The sequence below is a fragment of the Leopardus geoffroyi genome, chromosome D4, assembly GCF_018350155.1.
Source record: "Leopardus geoffroyi isolate Oge1 chromosome D4, O.geoffroyi_Oge1_pat1.0, whole genome shotgun sequence".
Classification (NCBI taxonomy): domain Eukaryota; kingdom Metazoa; phylum Chordata; class Mammalia; order Carnivora; family Felidae; genus Leopardus; species Leopardus geoffroyi.
Window position 1 is genome coordinate 94,016,563 of NC_059342.1, and position 17,481 is coordinate 94,034,043.

Genomic DNA, 17,481 nt, shown 5'->3' on the forward strand with positions numbered 1-17,481 from the left:
CAGATGAGTCACAAACCCAGGTATGTTCTTGGAGTTAGTATGTGTCCAAGCTTCGGAAGCTATTCAGGTTACTAACGCCACAATGGGGAACATTTCAAGTTTATGACACACTAAGGCAATTCAATGTGGGTAGGCTTCCTTTTGTTTATCTGCATAGGAGGCTAATACAAGCACTTCTGGTGCCATGATAAGGTGATCTTTGTTTTTTTTTAAGTTTGTTTATTGAGAGAGATTGCATGTGAATGGGGGATGGGCATACAAAGAGAGAGGAAGAGAGACCATCCCAAGCAGGCTCCTCGCCATCAGCACAGAGCCCGATGTGGGGTTTGAACTCACAAACCTGTGAGATCGTGACCTGAGCCAAAGGTAAACACTTAACCAACTGAGCCACCCAGGCGCCTCCGATAGGGTTTATTTAAGAGAAGCCAATAGCTTTTTTGACTGTTTACACTGTGGACATAAGGTACACTGAGCCCTATACAGTCACCTGTGGAGACTACAATAGGAATCTCAATGAGACGGTCTGACAGCAGTTCACTCACAAAGTCGCACTCTGGGCTTTCTTTGTGGAAATGGTCTTTGACTTCAAGCCAAGCAACCTCTTCCCCGGCTCAGATGTTTTCCCACTTCCAGAGGTGGAGGATATGATCATAAAAGGAGCAAGTAGTTAGGAAGCTGATGTCAAAGTTCGCTGCTTCCAGATGGAGGTCAGAGTCACAAACCTTGGTCCCTGCACTGTGCAGCTGGCTGTCACTCTTCATCGTGTCCTCTGCGAGTGCCTGGACAGAAGTCCTCGGTTTGCTTCCGCTCTGAAGTATGGTATGACCTTCTTCATCATTCTCTGCTAAATGATCGTAAGACGGTGCTGGTGACTGGTGCACAGCCTTCAGGTTTGAGAGATGTGCTGCTTTGGCTCCTGAGTTGCTGCAGGGAGAGGAACCTGAGTAGCATGACTGGCAGGTCTGTAATGGATTGTGGACATACAGCCAGGACCAGTCGGCTCCATACACCAATGAGTTGGGCAATGTGTGGGATGCAGAGACTGTGCAGGCTTCCTGCTTCTCCTCTGGAATGAGACAGAATACAGGAAATGTGACGTTACCCAGGCTGATCTCATCACTACCAAATGACGGCCCCTGCCCACTCTCAAAGGGAGACTTTGCTAAAAGCAGTCACTCATTTGTCAGCAACCATGGTGCACGATGCAAAGGAATCCTTGAGACGTGGAGAGATGAGAAGAAAACAGACCTTCATCTTGCAGTGAGTACACTGTGGTGCCTAACAAAGGAATCGGCCTGGCTACAGAAGCACAGGGTGACGGTGCCTTTCCAAGTTGGAGGACTTGGCAAAAGCTCCAGTTAAGACTTCAGAGCAGAGGACAAAGCAGTTAGCCAGATGGGAGAGACAGGGACGCATGAGAAACAGAGAACAAGCGTGTGTAAGGTAACAGGACACATTTGGGGAACCACAAACAAGTAGATGTGGCAGAAACGCCGTCGGGGAGTGGCGACACGTGTCTGGAGGGTCAAAACCATACAGAATTCAGCGTGCTCTGTAAAGTCTGGATTTGAGCTTGGAAAGGACTCATTGGAGTTTACGTGGTTTTCCTTCTGGTGAGTTGCTATAGCAACTTTGAGGGTGGAGGACAAGACTGGAAAGAGGTTCAGCTGTGGAAGGTTTGAAAGCAATATTCGACCAGAAAAAGAAATGACAAGGTGTTGCCAAAGCTGAGGTAATCTAGGGTCCAGGGCAAGGCCAAGCATGGCAAGAGCAGTCATAAAAAACTGGTGGCCAGTGACCTGGGGATGTGAACTTAGAAAACTGTCACCAGGTGAAAGGCCTGTTGGCCATTCAGGTCTTTAGTAAGCCCGGACAGCTACACACTCTGAAAGGGGTGCCACCGATGCCTCCCAAGTGCAAGGGTCCAGGCCAGAGCCATCAGAAGTGCAATCAGAGGGGCGCCTGTGGGGCTTAGTCAGTTAAGTGTCTGATTCTAGATTTCAGGTCAGGTCATGACCTAACGGTTCGTGAGTTCGAACCCCCCGTTGGGCCTGCGCTAACAGTGTGGAGCCTGCTTGGGACTCTCTTTCTTCCTCTCCCTCTTTCCCTACCCCGCTTGTGCTCTCTCTCTCAAAATAAATAAATAAAACTTGGGGCGCCTGGGTGGCGCAGTCGGCTGAGCGGCGTCCGACTTCAGCCAGGTCACGATCTCGCGGTCTGTGAGTTCGAGCCCCGCGTCGGGCTCTGGGCTGATGGCTCAGAGCCTGGAGCCTGTTTCCGATTCTGTGTCTCCCTCTCTCTCTGCCCCTCCCCTGTTCATGCTCTGTCTCTCTCTGTCCCAAAAATAAATAAACGTTGAAAAAAATAAATAAATTAAAAAATAAATAAATAAAACTTAAAACTAAGAAAAAAAGGAAGAATAACTGCAATCAAAATGAGCAGTGATGAAGAAAGGCCAAGAAGTGTAGACCAGGTCAGTGCTGGAACCAGGAAACGCTGAGAGTGCCACCAGAGCACAGGAGATCCTACTCCCGAAGCCAGGGCTTTGCCTGGACAGAAGAGGCTCCAGAGAGGAACCAGATGCTGAACGTCCCCAGACAGCCCGAAAGGCACTCAGGCAACACGAGCGAGGGAGGGAGCGCCCCAGACCATCACTGTCCCTCCATGGTAGCCTGGATGGGACTCGGGAGACAGGGCCACAGGGCTTTCCCAGCCAGGACCCCGTTCCGGGCCCCAAGTCAAACAATAACAAAGAGCATATCTCCTACCCAAGTGCACACAGAATATTAACAGAACATCATGTTAAGCAACAAAGAATCAAAAAGTTCCACAAAGGAGAAATAGTACAAGCAAGCAACACTCTCTGATCATAATGCAATAAAAACTAAAACTAACACAAAGGGACAAAAAAGTCCTTCTACCTAAAAAATTTAAAACCTCCTACGAAACCACACTTGGGCAAAAGGGAAAGTACGAACTCAAGTCACAGAATTTCTTTTGAAAAATGAGATCATTACATCTCACAACCTAAAAATATGCTTGAATCAGAGAACATTTCAGACACAAGAACACTTAATGCAGGGGTGCCTGGATGTCTCAGTCGGTTAAGCGTCCAACTCTTGGTTTCAGCTCAGCTCATGATCTCATGGTTTGTGGGATAGAGCCCCAAGTCAGGCTCTTCACTGACAGCTCAGAGTCTGCTTGAGATCCTCTCTCTGCCCCTCCCCTGCTCGCATACACAAGCACTCTAAGTCAATAAACTTAAGGAAAAAAAAAGCTTAATACAAACACAATAATAAAGAAAAGTGAACTGTACTCCCAACTCAAAATGCTAGAAAAAGGAGACAAAGGGAAACAAACATAAAAGGAGAAACTGATGAGACAGAGAACAGAAAAACAACACAACTGTAACAAAAAGCCAAAATCCTACTTTTTTTTTAATGTTTATTTTTGAGAGAGAGAGAATAAGTAGGGGAGGGGCAAAGAGAGAGGAGGACAGAGGATCCGAAGTGGGCTCCATGCTGACAGCGGAGAGCCTGATGTGGGGCTTAAATTCAAACTGTGAGATCATGACCTGAGCTGAAGTCAGACACTCAACCCACTGATCCAACAGGCTCCCCCCACCCCACCTTTTTTTAAATGTTTCAATATCTATCTTCCTTCCTCCCTCCCTCCCTCCCTTTCTATAAAAATCCAATAACTTTTTTCTGGGACAAGATAAGTTAATGTCAAGTTCAAATATAAGAATAGTTAGGAAATCCTTAAAAAGGAAAAGTGAAGGTGCCAGTAACCCTGCTATTACAAAGACACCACCAAGCCTCCACAATCACAGCAGTGGGTGCAGACACATGAAGAGACATCCAGTGGGACTCAAAAGACAACAACAACAACAACAACAACAACAAAAAGCCATGAAAGTATGGAACACAAGAAGAGTGGCATCTTGACTCACTGGGGGTAGATGGACTTTCTAATAAATGGTGTTGGGATAGCTGCTTGCACCACATACAACACAGGCCAAAGTTCTAACTAAATACATGGCGCTACGAGTACTAGAAGAAACCACTGGTAAATTCTTTTACAACCTGAGTGTGAAAGGGGAAAAGCTTTTTAACACTAATATTCAAAATGTAGAAGATTCAGTGGAAAAAAATATCTATAAATGTGATTACATTAAAAAGCACCATTGGGGCACCTGGCTGGCTCAGTTGGTAGAGCAGGCAACTCCATCTCGGGGGCGTGAGTTCAAGCCCCACGTTGGGCATAGAGATTATGTGTTTAAGAAAAAAAAAAAAAAAGCACCTTTTGCTTGGAGGGAGGAGTGGACACCAGAGGCAAAAATGAGACAATAAAGCAAGAGAATATATTTCCAATGTATATCAGAGGTAAGGAGCTCATACACTAATATATAAGAACTCTGTAAAATCAAGGGGAAAAAGACAAGAAACCAGAAAGAAAAATTGGCAAAAGATGGACAAAGAGAATTTATAAACACAGAAATATGGGGGCACCTCAGTGGCTCAGTCTGTTGGGCATCCGATTTTGGCTCATGTCGTGATCTCACAGTTCATAAGATCAAGCCCTGCATTCAGCTCTGTGCTGACAATGCAGAGCCTGCTCTGGATCCTCTGTCTCCCTCTCTCTGCCCCTCCCCAGCTTGTGCTTGGTCTCTCTCTCCAAAATAAACATTAAAAACAAAACAAAACAAAACCTGTGTAAAATAAATAAGTAAATAATTTAAAAAAGAGGAAACAAATAAACCTAATTGTATTTCAAATAAATAAAAACCCACTTCCAAGTAACCTTTGAACACAGCACTCTGACAATATCAAATCAATCTCACAAAAAAGAGCTGTAAGAGCATCTTGAGTTCCCTTCACAGGTTTGTCTGTGCAGCACAGGAACAACTCTGTGAGGTGAAGCGTGTAAGTAAGAGTTTGCTGGGAGCAACTTTTCACTGGAGAAGGGAGACACCATGGAATAGGGATATGCACACATACATGTGGACACACACATATACACACAAGCACACATGGTTACGTAACCATATATACACACAAACGTACCCACATATGTATAACCACACACATTTACACCTTATACGTAAACATACGCACGCACACACACACACACACACACACACACACACACAGCCATACACAACACCTTAGTAGCTGTAAGACCAACTAATGACCAGATCTTGGATTCTAAACACACTCGCCACTAAGAGGACCCAGGACACCCTGAAGAAATAGCTGATTCCAGGTATGGGAGAGGCAAAATACAAAATGAATATGAAATGTTTTGTGCCAAAAAGCGCAGCGGTACTCAAAAATCAATAGGGACATGTGAAAAGGACACAGGAGACAGCTTAAGGGGTTTTCATGGGAAAAGTCTAGGACAATGAGAACATTGTAATGAATGATGACTATAATAGATTATGACCCACTGAATGACATAAAAATGCATGAATCTATATGGTTAATAAACACATATATGGGAGAAAAGTGAATGCTAATTTTAAAATGTACAGAGTATGATAATAGTTACAAAATCACCATTTTGCAATTATAGTAATAATTTCATTCAGGGAAGACTCATTAATGGATTTGAGTGGAAGTCTGATGAGGAATAAAAAGGTTCACTCTAACCACAGGCTAGTTATTATTAATCACACAGGGGAAAACAGTATTTTTACAGCAGAGAAACCCAGGGGACACCTTAACCAAGTGACCAAATTAACATCAGCAGTGAAAGGACAAAGCGGCATCCTGTGCCTCCTGACGAAACGCATGAAAGAAGGCAGAACGTCACTTCCATAATGTTCCTGACAAAGAGCCACGACCCAGTACAGGAGACGCACTGCAGACTCCAGGCCATCAACAGACTGAGAGCAAAAGGCAGTCCAGTCGCAGCGCGCAGAGCAGCCAGAGAGAACGAGAATGGCTCCGAGGACACCAGATGGCGCAGACCCTCAAACACAGTAATAAGTAAGGACCCTGACAATGAAGAGAGTCTATACATTAGGGAAATGCAAACATTATAGACATCACACGCACCTAACAGAACCCCACGATACACGAGGCAAAAACGGACAGAAATGAGGAAGGACACGATACATCCGTAACAGTAGGGGACTTCACTACCTCACCTTCAATAATGAACAACCAGGGCACCTGGCCGGCTCAGCCGGTGGAGCCTGGGGTTGTGGGTCCGAGCCCCACACTGGGTGTAGAGATGATTTAAAAGAGCAACGAGACAGAAAACCCAGAGAACACGGGAACAGGGCACTCCACCCGCAGCTGCGGAGAACTCTCTTCTCAAAAGCCCATGGGGCACTCTCTGGGACCAACCACGTTTGAGGCCACAAGACAAGCCTCAGTAAACTTAGAATATAGTTAGAAATCAGGAACAGGAAAAAATTCAGGACAGTCACAAAAATGTGGAAACTAAGCAACACACTGATGGACAGCCAATGAGTCAATGAGGAAACCACGAGGGAAATGAGGAAGCACCCTGAGGTGAATGAAAAGACTCCACACCCCAAAAGTGAAGGGGTACAACGAAAGCAGCAAATACGTGAGAAAAGAGACCTCACGGGGCTTTCAGCTGAGAACAGGGCAGCGCACCTGTGCCCCTGCAGAACAGGAAGGCCTGGGGCGTGGCCCAGCACACAGGAGACAGGCCTGCAGAGCGGAGAGGTGGTGCCTTAATCACTTCTTTGTATAGATGAGGAGGGAGGTGGAGTCACAAAGGGAGAATGAGGAGGGAAAGGGGGCGTTGGGCGTTTGCGAAGAGAGAAGAAAATGTGCAACGGTCCTCACAGTGAAGACTTACTGGCCAGAGAAAGGCGGTGGTGGGCCTGGCGGTTCCCAGGCCCTCCCGCAGCACGAACTCAGAGTGAGGCCCGCAGGGCTGCCCTTTCCCTCCAGCCACCTTCTGGGGCTCAGGCCCAAGTCTGAGCTGGGTCTGACCAGTGCTGGGTTCTGCTCACAGAGCATGAGCAAGGCAGCGTGAGCAGAAGTGAAGCACTTGCAGAGCAAGGGGGCAGGAAACTGGGAAGCCCCACCCCAGGCCTGACTGCCCCAGGCCCCCTACTCACCTATTGCCTTTCGGCAGTTGAAGATCTTAAAGCCACCGTGCATACACGCTGCCAGGAGCAGGTGGTGGTGGAAAGGATGCCACTTGAGCCGCCACACTCCGCCCCCCACGGACATGTCTGCAAAAGGCTGCTTCATGTTGCGAGTGTCCCACAGTAGAATGTGTTCGTCGTAGCTGAAAGCCATCCAGCACAGGGATCATGCAGGAAAGTCAATGCCCACTTATTCCCCAGGGGGCAGGGGGACATCTCCCAAGCAGGCCCATCCCATTCATTCCTCTAGGACAAAGTTCCTTTTCCCCAGCCCAGATACCTACACTTTAAGAGTTGGTCCAACTGGGGGCGTCTGGGTGGCTCAGCCGGTTAAATGTCTGATTTCGGCTCAGGTCATGATCTCATGGTTCAGGGGATCGAACCCCACATCAGGCACTGTGTGACAGCACAGAGCCTGCTTGGGATCCTCTGTCTCCCTCTCTCTCTGGCCCTCCCCCCGCGTGCACACGTGTGCGCGCGCGCTCTCTCTCTCTCTCTCTCTCTCTCAAAAACAAATAAGTAAACATTAAGAGTTGGTCCAATTAAAAACCGCAACGGTCAACGTGAGAAAATGAAGGAAAAGACGCAAGATGGACCCCTGTGCACAAACCCTAAGAGACTCACCTTCCCGTGGCCAGGATGTTCTCCCGATGGGGACTGCTGCGGATGCTGCACACACCCATGGAGTGCCTACAGGCAAAGTGCAAGGTTCGAGCGAGTGCGCACACAGGGACACGTCTCTGGTGGAAAGTCCGCGGAGGAGGGATGGGAAGGCTGGTGGTACATGCCTAGGGCTGGCCCCTTGATGAATTTACCTCTCGCTAGTGAACACAGATGTGCCAGGTGTCCTGGTGTCCCAGCCTTTCAGAAGACCGTCGTCCCCACCTGTGTGGAAACAGAAATGCCCACTGACCGTGGCACTGACGACAGGAAGCAGCCGCTTCTCAGGGAGGGAATGTATGCCTGTGAGGAAATCCCCGTGAAGGACTTTTCCTGGGTGGTTTCAGGTTGGCACCAGGCAGAAGAGCTCCAGGAACAGCACCCCAGAAAGAGGCCTGTGCTGTGACTGTGTCTTCATCCTTGAAGAGGGCGCCTGCAGGGAAGACGGGAAAGGGTGATGAGCTCAGCCTACAGGAATGAACGGGAAGGACCAGAAGCCAGGGGAAGAATTTTCAGGTCACATGTGGCTAAAGTGCCTTCTGTTCAGGCTCCGGCTGCCACAAACCAGAGCTGCCTTATCGAGGACAGGATCTATGTGCAGGAGGCAGCCAACACGAGCATTTTTTTTAAATGTTCATTTTTTGAGAGAGACACACAGAGTGCAAGCTGGGGAGGGGCAGAGAGAGAGGGAGACACAGAATTCGAAGCAGGCGCCAGGCTCTGAGTTGTCAGCACGGAGCCCAATGTGGGGCTTGAACTCACGAACAGTGAGATCAGACCTGAGCCAAGGTTGGGCGCTCAACTGACTGAGCCATCCAGGGGCCCAACACAAGCACTTCTTAAGGTTCTGGAACCTTCAGCACACCTCCATTTATCTTAAAGTCACCTGGGGCACCTGCGTGGCTGAGTCGGTTGAGTGTCCAACTTCGGCTCAGGTCATGAACTTTTGGTTCGTGAGTTCGAACCCTGAGTCGGGCTCTGTGCCGACAGCTCAGAGCCTGGAGTCTGCTTTGGATTCTGTGTCTCCCTCTCTCTCTCTCTCTCTGTTCCTCCCCTGATCATGCTCTCTCTCTGTCTCTCTCTCAAAAATAAAGAATAAAAAAAAAATTTTTTTAAAGGGAAGTACATTTTGTAACCTTACAGTAAAAGGACCTCTGTGCTTATCTTAGGGAATCTGAAAAAACAGGAAGGGTAGGGAGCCGCCACCCTAATCCATAACCAGTCTGTGAAGACAGCAACAAGATATAGTGTGATGGTGGCTATCTTGAAGGAAGGGGAGAAAGGCTGAAAAGCAGGGCCCACAGGGAGGATGAAGAGCAAAAGAAAAACACCTAGGTCTGACCACTCCGCCCATCCATCTGTCCGTCCGTCCATCCACTCAACCGTGTATCGTTCCTTATACCCACCCACCACCTAGCCACCTTGGCTCCACTCCGCCCATCCGACACATGCCCACTGAGCACACTTCAGATCCCCAGGACAGACAGAAGGGATACAGGAGGAACATGACCTACAGCTACGCAGACCAACAGAACCGGCCCAGCCAGGCAGGACACCTGCAGGTGAGCCTCCGATCTGAGCTGCCGTCCTGTGGCAAATGTGCAGAGAAAGCTGGTACTGGCTTCTTTACACGCTGGTCTATGTCACACCCCACGTCCATCCACCAGGACATCCTGACAAACCACCTTCACACATACAACCAAAGTCCTACCACCTTTCCCTCGCGTGCACTGCTCCCAACTCAGTCTGAGGCCTTCTTGCCACCACCTGTATGGCAGGTCCCCAGGCTCTGCCCTCGTCTCCTTGCAGTCTATACTCGACACATTAGGAAAAAAGATCCCCTTCTATTCTGCAACATTAAGTCAGAAGACGTCACCCCTCTGCTCGACATCCTGCTATGGCTTCTACTGCAGTCTGAGCCAAAGCCAAAGTCCATCCTGAGGCCCGCAAGGCCACGTGAACTTTGATCTCACCTTCTGTCCTGCCACCTGCCATTCTGGCCACACAGCCGCTTGCTGTCCTCATGCAGCAGGCTCACTCCTGCCCTACCTCTGTCCACCATGACCATGCTCTGCAACAGGACAGGCTGTACCTGCCCACAGCACCCCAATCCCCCAGTCACAGCCCACCAAAGCACTTCTCACCTCTGAGCCTCTGTGCCCTCTCTTCACTCATTCTGTGTCATGCTTTGTGACCACTGCCCGTCTCCTCTCTGTGTAAGTTCAGGGAAAGCAGGGCTTCTGTCTGTCTCGTTAGCTCATGTGTCTCTGGCACCTGTAGCGGCGCATGGCACATATTAGATGCTCAACAAACGTTCACTGAATAAACGACTTGGTGCTGAATTACAACATCACAGCCTCCACTATGCTTGGCTCTGAATTAGCTGAGTCTCAAGGTAGAACTAATCCAAGAATGAGAAGACCTCAAGAAATTAAACCTCTATTGTTGTCACTGAGACTGTTCACAGTGTGACAGCAAAAAACACAGAAAGGACCCAGCTGTCAGGGGAAGATGAGCATTAGACACAACGAGGATGAGCCCAAACAGCAACAAGGGGTCGAACCGGGCCAGTATCTCCAGGATAGGATTTTAAGCTGAGCCCTGCCAGAAAAGCAGAACAAACCGGTGGTCTAACACGGAGATTGGGGAAAAAAGAACAGTTCGGTTAAGCATGGAGATTGGAGAGAACACTGAACGGGTGAGGAAAAAGCCATCACTCGAAACTGGCTGGAGAGGTAGGCAGGGACCCGATATGCAAAGCCACAATGTCGCTGGGGGGATTGCACCAAGAATTCTGGAGAGACGCTGCAAAGGGTTTAACCACGAGTGAAGTGTGATAACGTTTGCATGTTTGTAGCTTTTTTTTTTTAAAGTTTTTGAGAAACACAGGGAGACAGCGCGTAAACAGGGCAGAGGCGGAGAGAGGGAGGCACAGAATACAAAGCAGGGTCCAGGCTGAGGTGTCTGCACAGAGCCTGATGTGGGTCTCGAACCATGAAGCGTGAGATCATGATCTGAGCTGAAGTCAGAGGCTCAACTGAGTGAGCCACTCAGACACCCCAAGTTCGCATGTTTTAAAACAATCGCTCTAGCTACAGTGTGGAGGCAGGATTAGAAAGGCTCAAGAATGAATGCAGGGCCATCCTTCAGGGCTCTGCCGGGAGATGAGACAGTGCCCCCAACAGGTGGCAAGAGAAAGAGATGGCCAATTCTGAGATGCTTGGAAGATCATTAGGACTCCCACTTCTGGAAGGGGTGAGGGGACGCTGGTGTCTGATTTGGGCAGCCAGACCCTGCCCTGGGGTCGGGACATTAGGTAGGAGCTGTGTGCAACAGGACAACACAGGGACAATGGCCTGAGCCAGGATCCACATGTGAAATGCCCAGGAAGCATCCTTTTTTTTTTCTTAACGTTATTTTTTTTTAATTTTTTTAAACATTTTATTTATTTTTGAGAAAGACAGAAACAGAATGCGAGCAGGTTAGGGGCAGAGAGAGAGGGAGACAATCCGAGGCAGGCTCCAGGCTCCGAGCTGTCAGCACAGAGCCCGACGCGCAGCTTGAACTCACAAGCTGTGAGATCGTGACCTGAGCCAAAGTCGGACGCTCAACCGGCTGAACCACCCAGGCACCCCATCTTAATGTTTATCTATCTTTGAAAGAGATAGTGTGTGAGACAGTGAGAGCACTCATGAGCAGGAGAGGGGCAGAGACAGAGAATCCCAAGCAGGCTCCATGCTGTCAGTGCAAAGCTTGATGCAGGGCTCGATCTCAGTAACCATGAGATCATGACCTGAGCTGAAGTTGCCCCCCATCCCCCCCACCCCGGAAGCATCCTTGCAGAGCGCTTGGTAGCTGGCAAGATAAAGGCATCAAGAGCTCAGGGGGAAGAAAGGTCTAGGGCACCCGGCTGGCTCAGTCTGAAGAGTGTGTCACTTGATCTCAGGGTCATGAGTTCAAACCCCATGCTAGGTGCAGAAATTACTCAAAATAAATTAGTAAAATTTCCTTGAGAGAAAGAAAGAAGAAAGAAAGAAAGCAAACAAGCAAAAAAGGTCTGCTTAAGCAACCAGAATGCAATTGTTTCTGGAAGAGAGAGCAGCTGAAATCAAAAGAGCAACAATGCAGAGCGACAAGAGCACCCAGATAGGCCAGAGGACAAGGAACACTTTCAAGCAGAGGGAAAGGAGCCAGCAAAGGAATGAGAAGCAATCAGAAAGAAGAGGGAAGCCTGGGATAACGCAGAGAAAAGACTGCACCGGGAGGAGGCCGGTGTGGGAGCACTGCTGAGAGGGACTCCCTGGACCAGGCACCGTGGCCGCCACGGAGGACCTCCCCAAGAGTGGTTCTGGCGGAGCAGGGTGGGCCACGGAGCTTCCGGACAGTCTGACAGAACGTCCCTGACCTCACGACTCACTGTACGGCTCAGCACACCGGCAGCAACTAGACGCAAAAGGAAACGAGGGTCAGATCTTTTCTTTGCCTCTCTGCAAATCCAGCGACCCCCCTTCTGTCTTCTCTCAGAGGCCAATGCCCCCTGCCCCTCACCCCCCATCTCCCAAGAGTCCTCACCACCTGGGGAAGAGAGGCTGCTCAGCTACCTGGCTCCTGCAAACGTCAGGTGTGTTCATTTCTCGTCCTCACATCAGCACCCCCAATACATACCACTCACAATGTCAGGAAATCAATCCTACCCCTCTCAGGCTTTTCTTTGGGAAGGTAAACTGGACCCAAGAGAGGAGTGACAGCCTGAAATCCAACGTGACAAGGCCAACACTGGACCCAGAAATGGCAACGGAAAATGTGGGAACCCTGGATTTCTCGGAGCAGGAGCAAACACGGCAGGAGGCAGGGCTCCGGCTGCTCCAACACTGGGGGCAGTGTCCCCCAACGCCCTGCAATGCCCACGGCCAGGTGTGCTTTGTTTTCTAAGGAATAGCTAAGTGTTGAGTACCAACTAACAGCTTTTGCCCCAGAAAATACATTCTCCACAAAGGGTTTTCACGATCCCAACATGTCCAGAGTCACAGCCCTGACCTGGGCCTCACCTGCTCACTCCCTCCCTCCTAGGATCGATCCCCAGGGGAGAAGTACCAACCTGAATAAACGATTTCTGTCTGCCAGTAATTGAAAGCCGCAATCCAGGCCTCAAAGTGATGGGCTTGCCACATGGCCACCTCCTGCAGCCCAGGCCCCTCCTCGTTCACCTCTAGCAGGTAGAGCTGCCCCTTGGAGTCACTGCTAATGATTTTCAAGGGCTGGTCACTGGCCCTAGACACAGAGAACCAATGGAGAAACCCAGCTGAATTTATTCATTGACCCAAACTCATCACCCACTTCTGGTTCCCGACTGGTGGCATCCCGAGATGTGTCATGGGAGAGGCCGTCCATGGGCCTGATGCACGGATGTGCCTGTTAACAGGTTTGGGCATCTGGCAGAAATCAAAACTAGCACATAACTTGTCAAAATAAACCCATGTCAGCTTCTCTTGATGAAAACACTGTCTCTTTTACCTAAAAGGATGAATTGTTTCTTTTCAGATGAGCACCAGTAATGACATTCCTGAGTCTAGGAAGCCACAATCAAGGCTGGTGCAAGGTTTCAACTCTCCCTCGCACGAAAAGAGCAACGAATGCTCAGAGGAAAGACGGGATCCCTCACCAACACCGGCTCTTACCTTCCAATTTTCCCAGTGGACCAATCCAGAGACAAGGCCAGACACTGCTTCTCCAGGGCAAAGCTAGAAAACGGCTGCAGTGTGTACGCATTCTAGTGGAGAGAAAACGCTATCAGAAGGAAACAGCCCAGAACCTTGGAAAGACTACTCCTATAGCTCAGGTAGCCATCATTCCCTCATCGCCTACTAGGTGAACAAAACGGGTCAGTCCCTCATTCACGGCAGAATTAGAAGACACCGGACAACTGGCTCCTGCCCTCCAGGAACTGGCTCCTGACCTCCAGGAGCTGACGCACCTGCAGAAGGGCTTTCCCACATGTGACCTTGGGGGAAGCTGATCTGTTTTTCAGACTCCCTTGCTGTCCATGCATTCCTAGACATAACCACACTGCCTACGCAGACTCCAAGAAGCACCCCTGGGACACACTCTCCATCTCTTCAGGCCTCAAGGGATGCTGGCATATTCTCTCTCCAGGGACAGAGACAGCCGGCTCTTTCCTCCAGTTTCCTTTTCAGAAGCCACAACTAGCCATTAAATGCTGTTTCTCTTTCCTATGATTTATGTAAGCTTTTTTTTTATTACCTAAGTATCTGAACAGTGCTCAACTCCATCAAAAGGCTCCCAGCAGGCTGCTTCCTCAGTGTCCTCTCTGGGGTTTATCTACTCTTGCTCAGAATCCCGGTTGATGGGCCCACAGTCTTCCTCGGATGTTTCCTCCCTCACTCCTGAGATAGGGCAGATGCTCTCAGCTGGCCGGCGAGGTCCATTATACACACGCCCTCAGCTGCCATAAATCCAACAGCAAGTGGACCCGATCCAGTCCCACCTACACCCCTGGACCAGTGTGTGTCCCTCTCACTAAGTCAGGGCTCCGTCTTGTGGGCTGTTTACTTCCCTGTTCTCTCCCTCTTCCAACAATCAGATGCAGTCATTTTGCCAACATGTGGTGCTGATCAATACCAAATGCTCTGAAAAAGTCACATAGAAAACTGCCTTCCTAATTATGGCTGAGAAACACCACTTTCACATAAGAAATTCACGGCCATTCTTGGCCCCAGCATCATCAACCTAAGAATGCTGGTCCAGCTTTCCTTACAGAGGAACTTTCAGATCCACTGACAGGTAAATAAATACCCTGTCACTTCAGCCCTTCTGCTGGTGACACATAAATTGATCTCTTCTCAAATTCAGATGCAGAACCCAATAATTTAAAATAGATTGCGGGGCGCCTGGGTGGCGCAGTCGGTTAAGCGTCCGACTTCAGCCAGGTCACGATCTCGCGGTCCGTGAGTTCGAGCCCCGCGTCGGGCTCTGGGCTGATGGCTCAGAGCCTGGAGCCTGTTTCCGATTCTGTGTCTCCCTCTCTCTCTGCCCCTCCCCCGTTCATGCTCTGTCTCTCTCTGTCCCAAAAATAAATCAACGTTGAAAAAAAAAAATTAAAAAAAAAAAAAATAGATTGCATAGTAATTTAGAGTGTTATATGCCAGAGGCACCTGGATGGCTCAGTCAGTTAAGCTTCTGACTCTTGATTTCAGCTTCAGGTCATGATCTCACAGTTTCTAGGATCGAGCCCGGCATCAGGATTCACACTGACATCGTGGAGCCTGCTTGGGGTTCTCTCTCTCCCTCTCTCTCTGCCCCCTCCCCCACTCGTGTTCCCATACGCTCTCTCTCAAAACAAATAAGTCAGCATTTTAAAAAAAAATAGAATGTTTTATACGATTTGCCATTGAACGGAAACCATCCCACAAAAAGGTTTTATATCAGCACAACCTCCTGTCCAAACCCTCTCCATTCAGATTCTTTCCACCCCCCAAAAACTCCTCGCCCTAGTCACTGACCTCAGATCCCACCAAGCGGAGCAGTTCTATGGACCCACCAGCATCTGCCACACCCAGGAGGGCATGGCCGGCCACCGGCACATGGCACCTGAGGAGAGAATTCACGTCAGTCAGAACACAGGATGTGCCCAGAACACAGGTTAGCATTATGCACCTCAGTTAACTTATTATTCAATTCCAAAACCATGTTGTAGCCTACAGTTCTGTTCCAAGATTCCCCAGCTTACGAATCAGAAAACTAGCATCACTGCCCAGACTCATACCAACCCTAGGACTCAGAAATGAAAAGAGCCCAAGTCTCTAGTAGCCTCCAAATGCCAACAGGTGGGCAGGACAATAAAGAAATGAACCCAAAGTTCAGACATTTCCCCATCTTACTGAATGCTGACAGGCATCAGTCTCCCCTAATTAAATGAACAAACACTCGACAAGTCCCAGACAGGAGGAATTGTTACCAGTTATACCATTTCATGTCCAAGATTGCAGAAGTATCTCTTCTTTGGATCTCAAGCAGGGGGCAAGCAGAGCTGTCTGCATTGAGACGATACAAGTAGAGACGACCTAAACGGCTTGGAGGCTCGTCAGGGTCAAGGCCACTCTACAAAAAGATGCAGACGTGCTCTATGATTACCCTAATAGATATCGAGGAACCCAAGGGATGGGAAAAGGAATCAAGGGAAAGAAAAGGCTTGACGAGGCTCTGGAACTCGGCCTCAAAGCAGCACCTCTGATTTTCTGAGCTGGAAAAAATGTCTCTTCTTTTGTACATGATTAACGGATAAATAGATAAACTCTGCTAGACTCAGTACAGAATGCTTTTTTTTTTTTTTAATTTTTTAATGTTTATTTAATTTTGAAGGAGAGAGAGACAGAGTGTGAGTGGGGGGGGTGGGGGGGGGGGGGGGGGGGGGGGGGGGGGGGCAGAGAGAGAGGGAGACACAGAATCTGAAGCAGGCTCCAGGCTCTGACCTGTCAGCACAGAGCCTGACGCGGGGCTCGAACCCACAAACCGCAAGATCATGACCTGAGCCGAAGTCGGACGCTCAACCGACTGAGCCACCCAGGCGCCCCCAGAATGTTTTTTTTGTAAAGTTTTATTTAAGCAATCTCTACACCGACGTGGGGCTCAATTCAACTCATGACTCCGAGATCAAGCATCGCATGCTCTTCGGACTGAGCCAGCCAGGTGCCCCTACAATGCTCCTTCTAGGTGAGCTAACAGGGACCAGCTATGGTTAGGGTCACCACAGGACCCAGTCTGCCCGGAAGCGTCCTGACCTAGGCCTGTTGCTGGAGTGCCAGTTCTCATGCTTAGTAGTGTTCTGGTTTGGATCTGAAGAGATGCCATCAAGAGATTAGGTACGGCTCCTTCCGATTCCCGTTTTTCTTTCTATTCTAGGCTTCACTCATAAGCTTGAGCCACGCCTGCATATGGGGTACATTTTGCTTTCAAGATGCCCATTCTAACCTACCTTCTGGCCACAACGCAAACGTCACATCTTCATCTCCTGTGTGACTCCACAGCCTTTTCTGTTCCTGCCTCCCCCACAACAGGCCAGACACGTCTCAACATTTGCGGTCGGCTCTGCCTCTCTGAAGTATTTTCTCGTCCTTCCTGAGACCTCTCCTAAAAGAGAGTTTGACTCTGGGGCCTTAGCTACTCGAGAAACGCCATTTGGGGAGAGCGGACCTAGAAAGCCGCGGCCGAGACCGCCTACGGCCAGGAGGACACCACACACCTTGCTCTCAGGGTCCGCGGGCTGGTCCTCTGGCTTCCGCAGCTGGTAGGTGCCGCAGACCAGCAAGTGCCTGCGGCCTTCCAGCGGGCACCATTCCACCGAGTCCGCGGTGTATTCCGTGTCCACCACCTGCAGCAGCCGCACGCGACTTTCCGTCGCCCGGAAGTCAGACAAGGACGCAGTAGCGTCCAAGGCTGCGGGAACCGGGCAGCGTGGGAGGGGTGACGAGGCCAGATTGGGAGCGGGGTAGGGGCTGAGGTCGACGGCGAGGGCGGGCTCGGAGTCAAGACCAAAGACCGCGTCGGTGAACAGATGCTCCCGCAGCCCGTCCTTTTTCTACTTCCGCAGTCCCCTCCTTCCCTTTCCTGGGGCGTCGGGGCGGGACTTCCGGTCGCCGATTGCAGCCGCGCGTGAGGGTGGCCTCAGCCGC

The 17,481-nt window shown here is 49.8% G+C and overlaps 1 protein-coding gene across 3 annotated transcripts; it reads right to left on the reverse strand.

The window, feature by feature from the left end:
• Nucleotides 1–383: 383 nt before the first annotated feature.
• On the reverse strand, nt 384–17,443 carry DPH7 (diphthamide biosynthesis 7). 3 transcript variants are annotated; one of them, XM_045468901.1, is made up of 10 exons: nt 17,052–17,443; nt 15,777–15,910; nt 15,313–15,400; nt 13,471–13,562; nt 12,891–13,063; nt 8,121–8,225; nt 7,948–8,017; nt 7,757–7,822; nt 7,103–7,275; nt 384–1,066 (listed from the first exon to the last, which is right to left on the reverse strand). In XM_045468901.1, exons 2-10 carry the CDS (start codon nt 15,782–15,784, stop codon nt 612–614), a joined length of 1,230 nt encoding a protein of 409 aa, XP_045324857.1. In that variant the 5' UTR covers nt 15,785–15,910; nt 17,052–17,443; the 3' UTR covers nt 384–611. The 3 variants fall into 3 exon arrangements, with proteins under 3 accessions (XP_045324857.1, XP_045324858.1, XP_045324859.1); XM_045468902.1 differs by lacking the exon at nt 8,121–8,225 and having other exon boundaries at nt 17,052–17,435; XM_045468903.1 differs by lacking the exons at nt 12,891–13,063; nt 17,052–17,443 and having other exon boundaries at nt 15,777–15,802.
• Between the last annotated feature and the right edge of the window lie 38 nt (nt 17,444–17,481).

Bases quoted from the DNA above. Each gene is read 5' to 3' on its own strand.
- DPH7 (XM_045468901.1), bottom strand. The intron at 13,563-15,312 runs GTCAGTGACTAG...TCTCTCCACTAG, and splicing joins TCCGCTTGGTGGGATCTGAG to AATGCGTACACACTGCAGCC. The intron at 8,226-12,890 runs GTTGGTACTTCT...TCTTCCCTGCAG, and splicing joins GACAGAAATCGTTTATTCAG to GCGCCCTCTTCAAGGATGAA.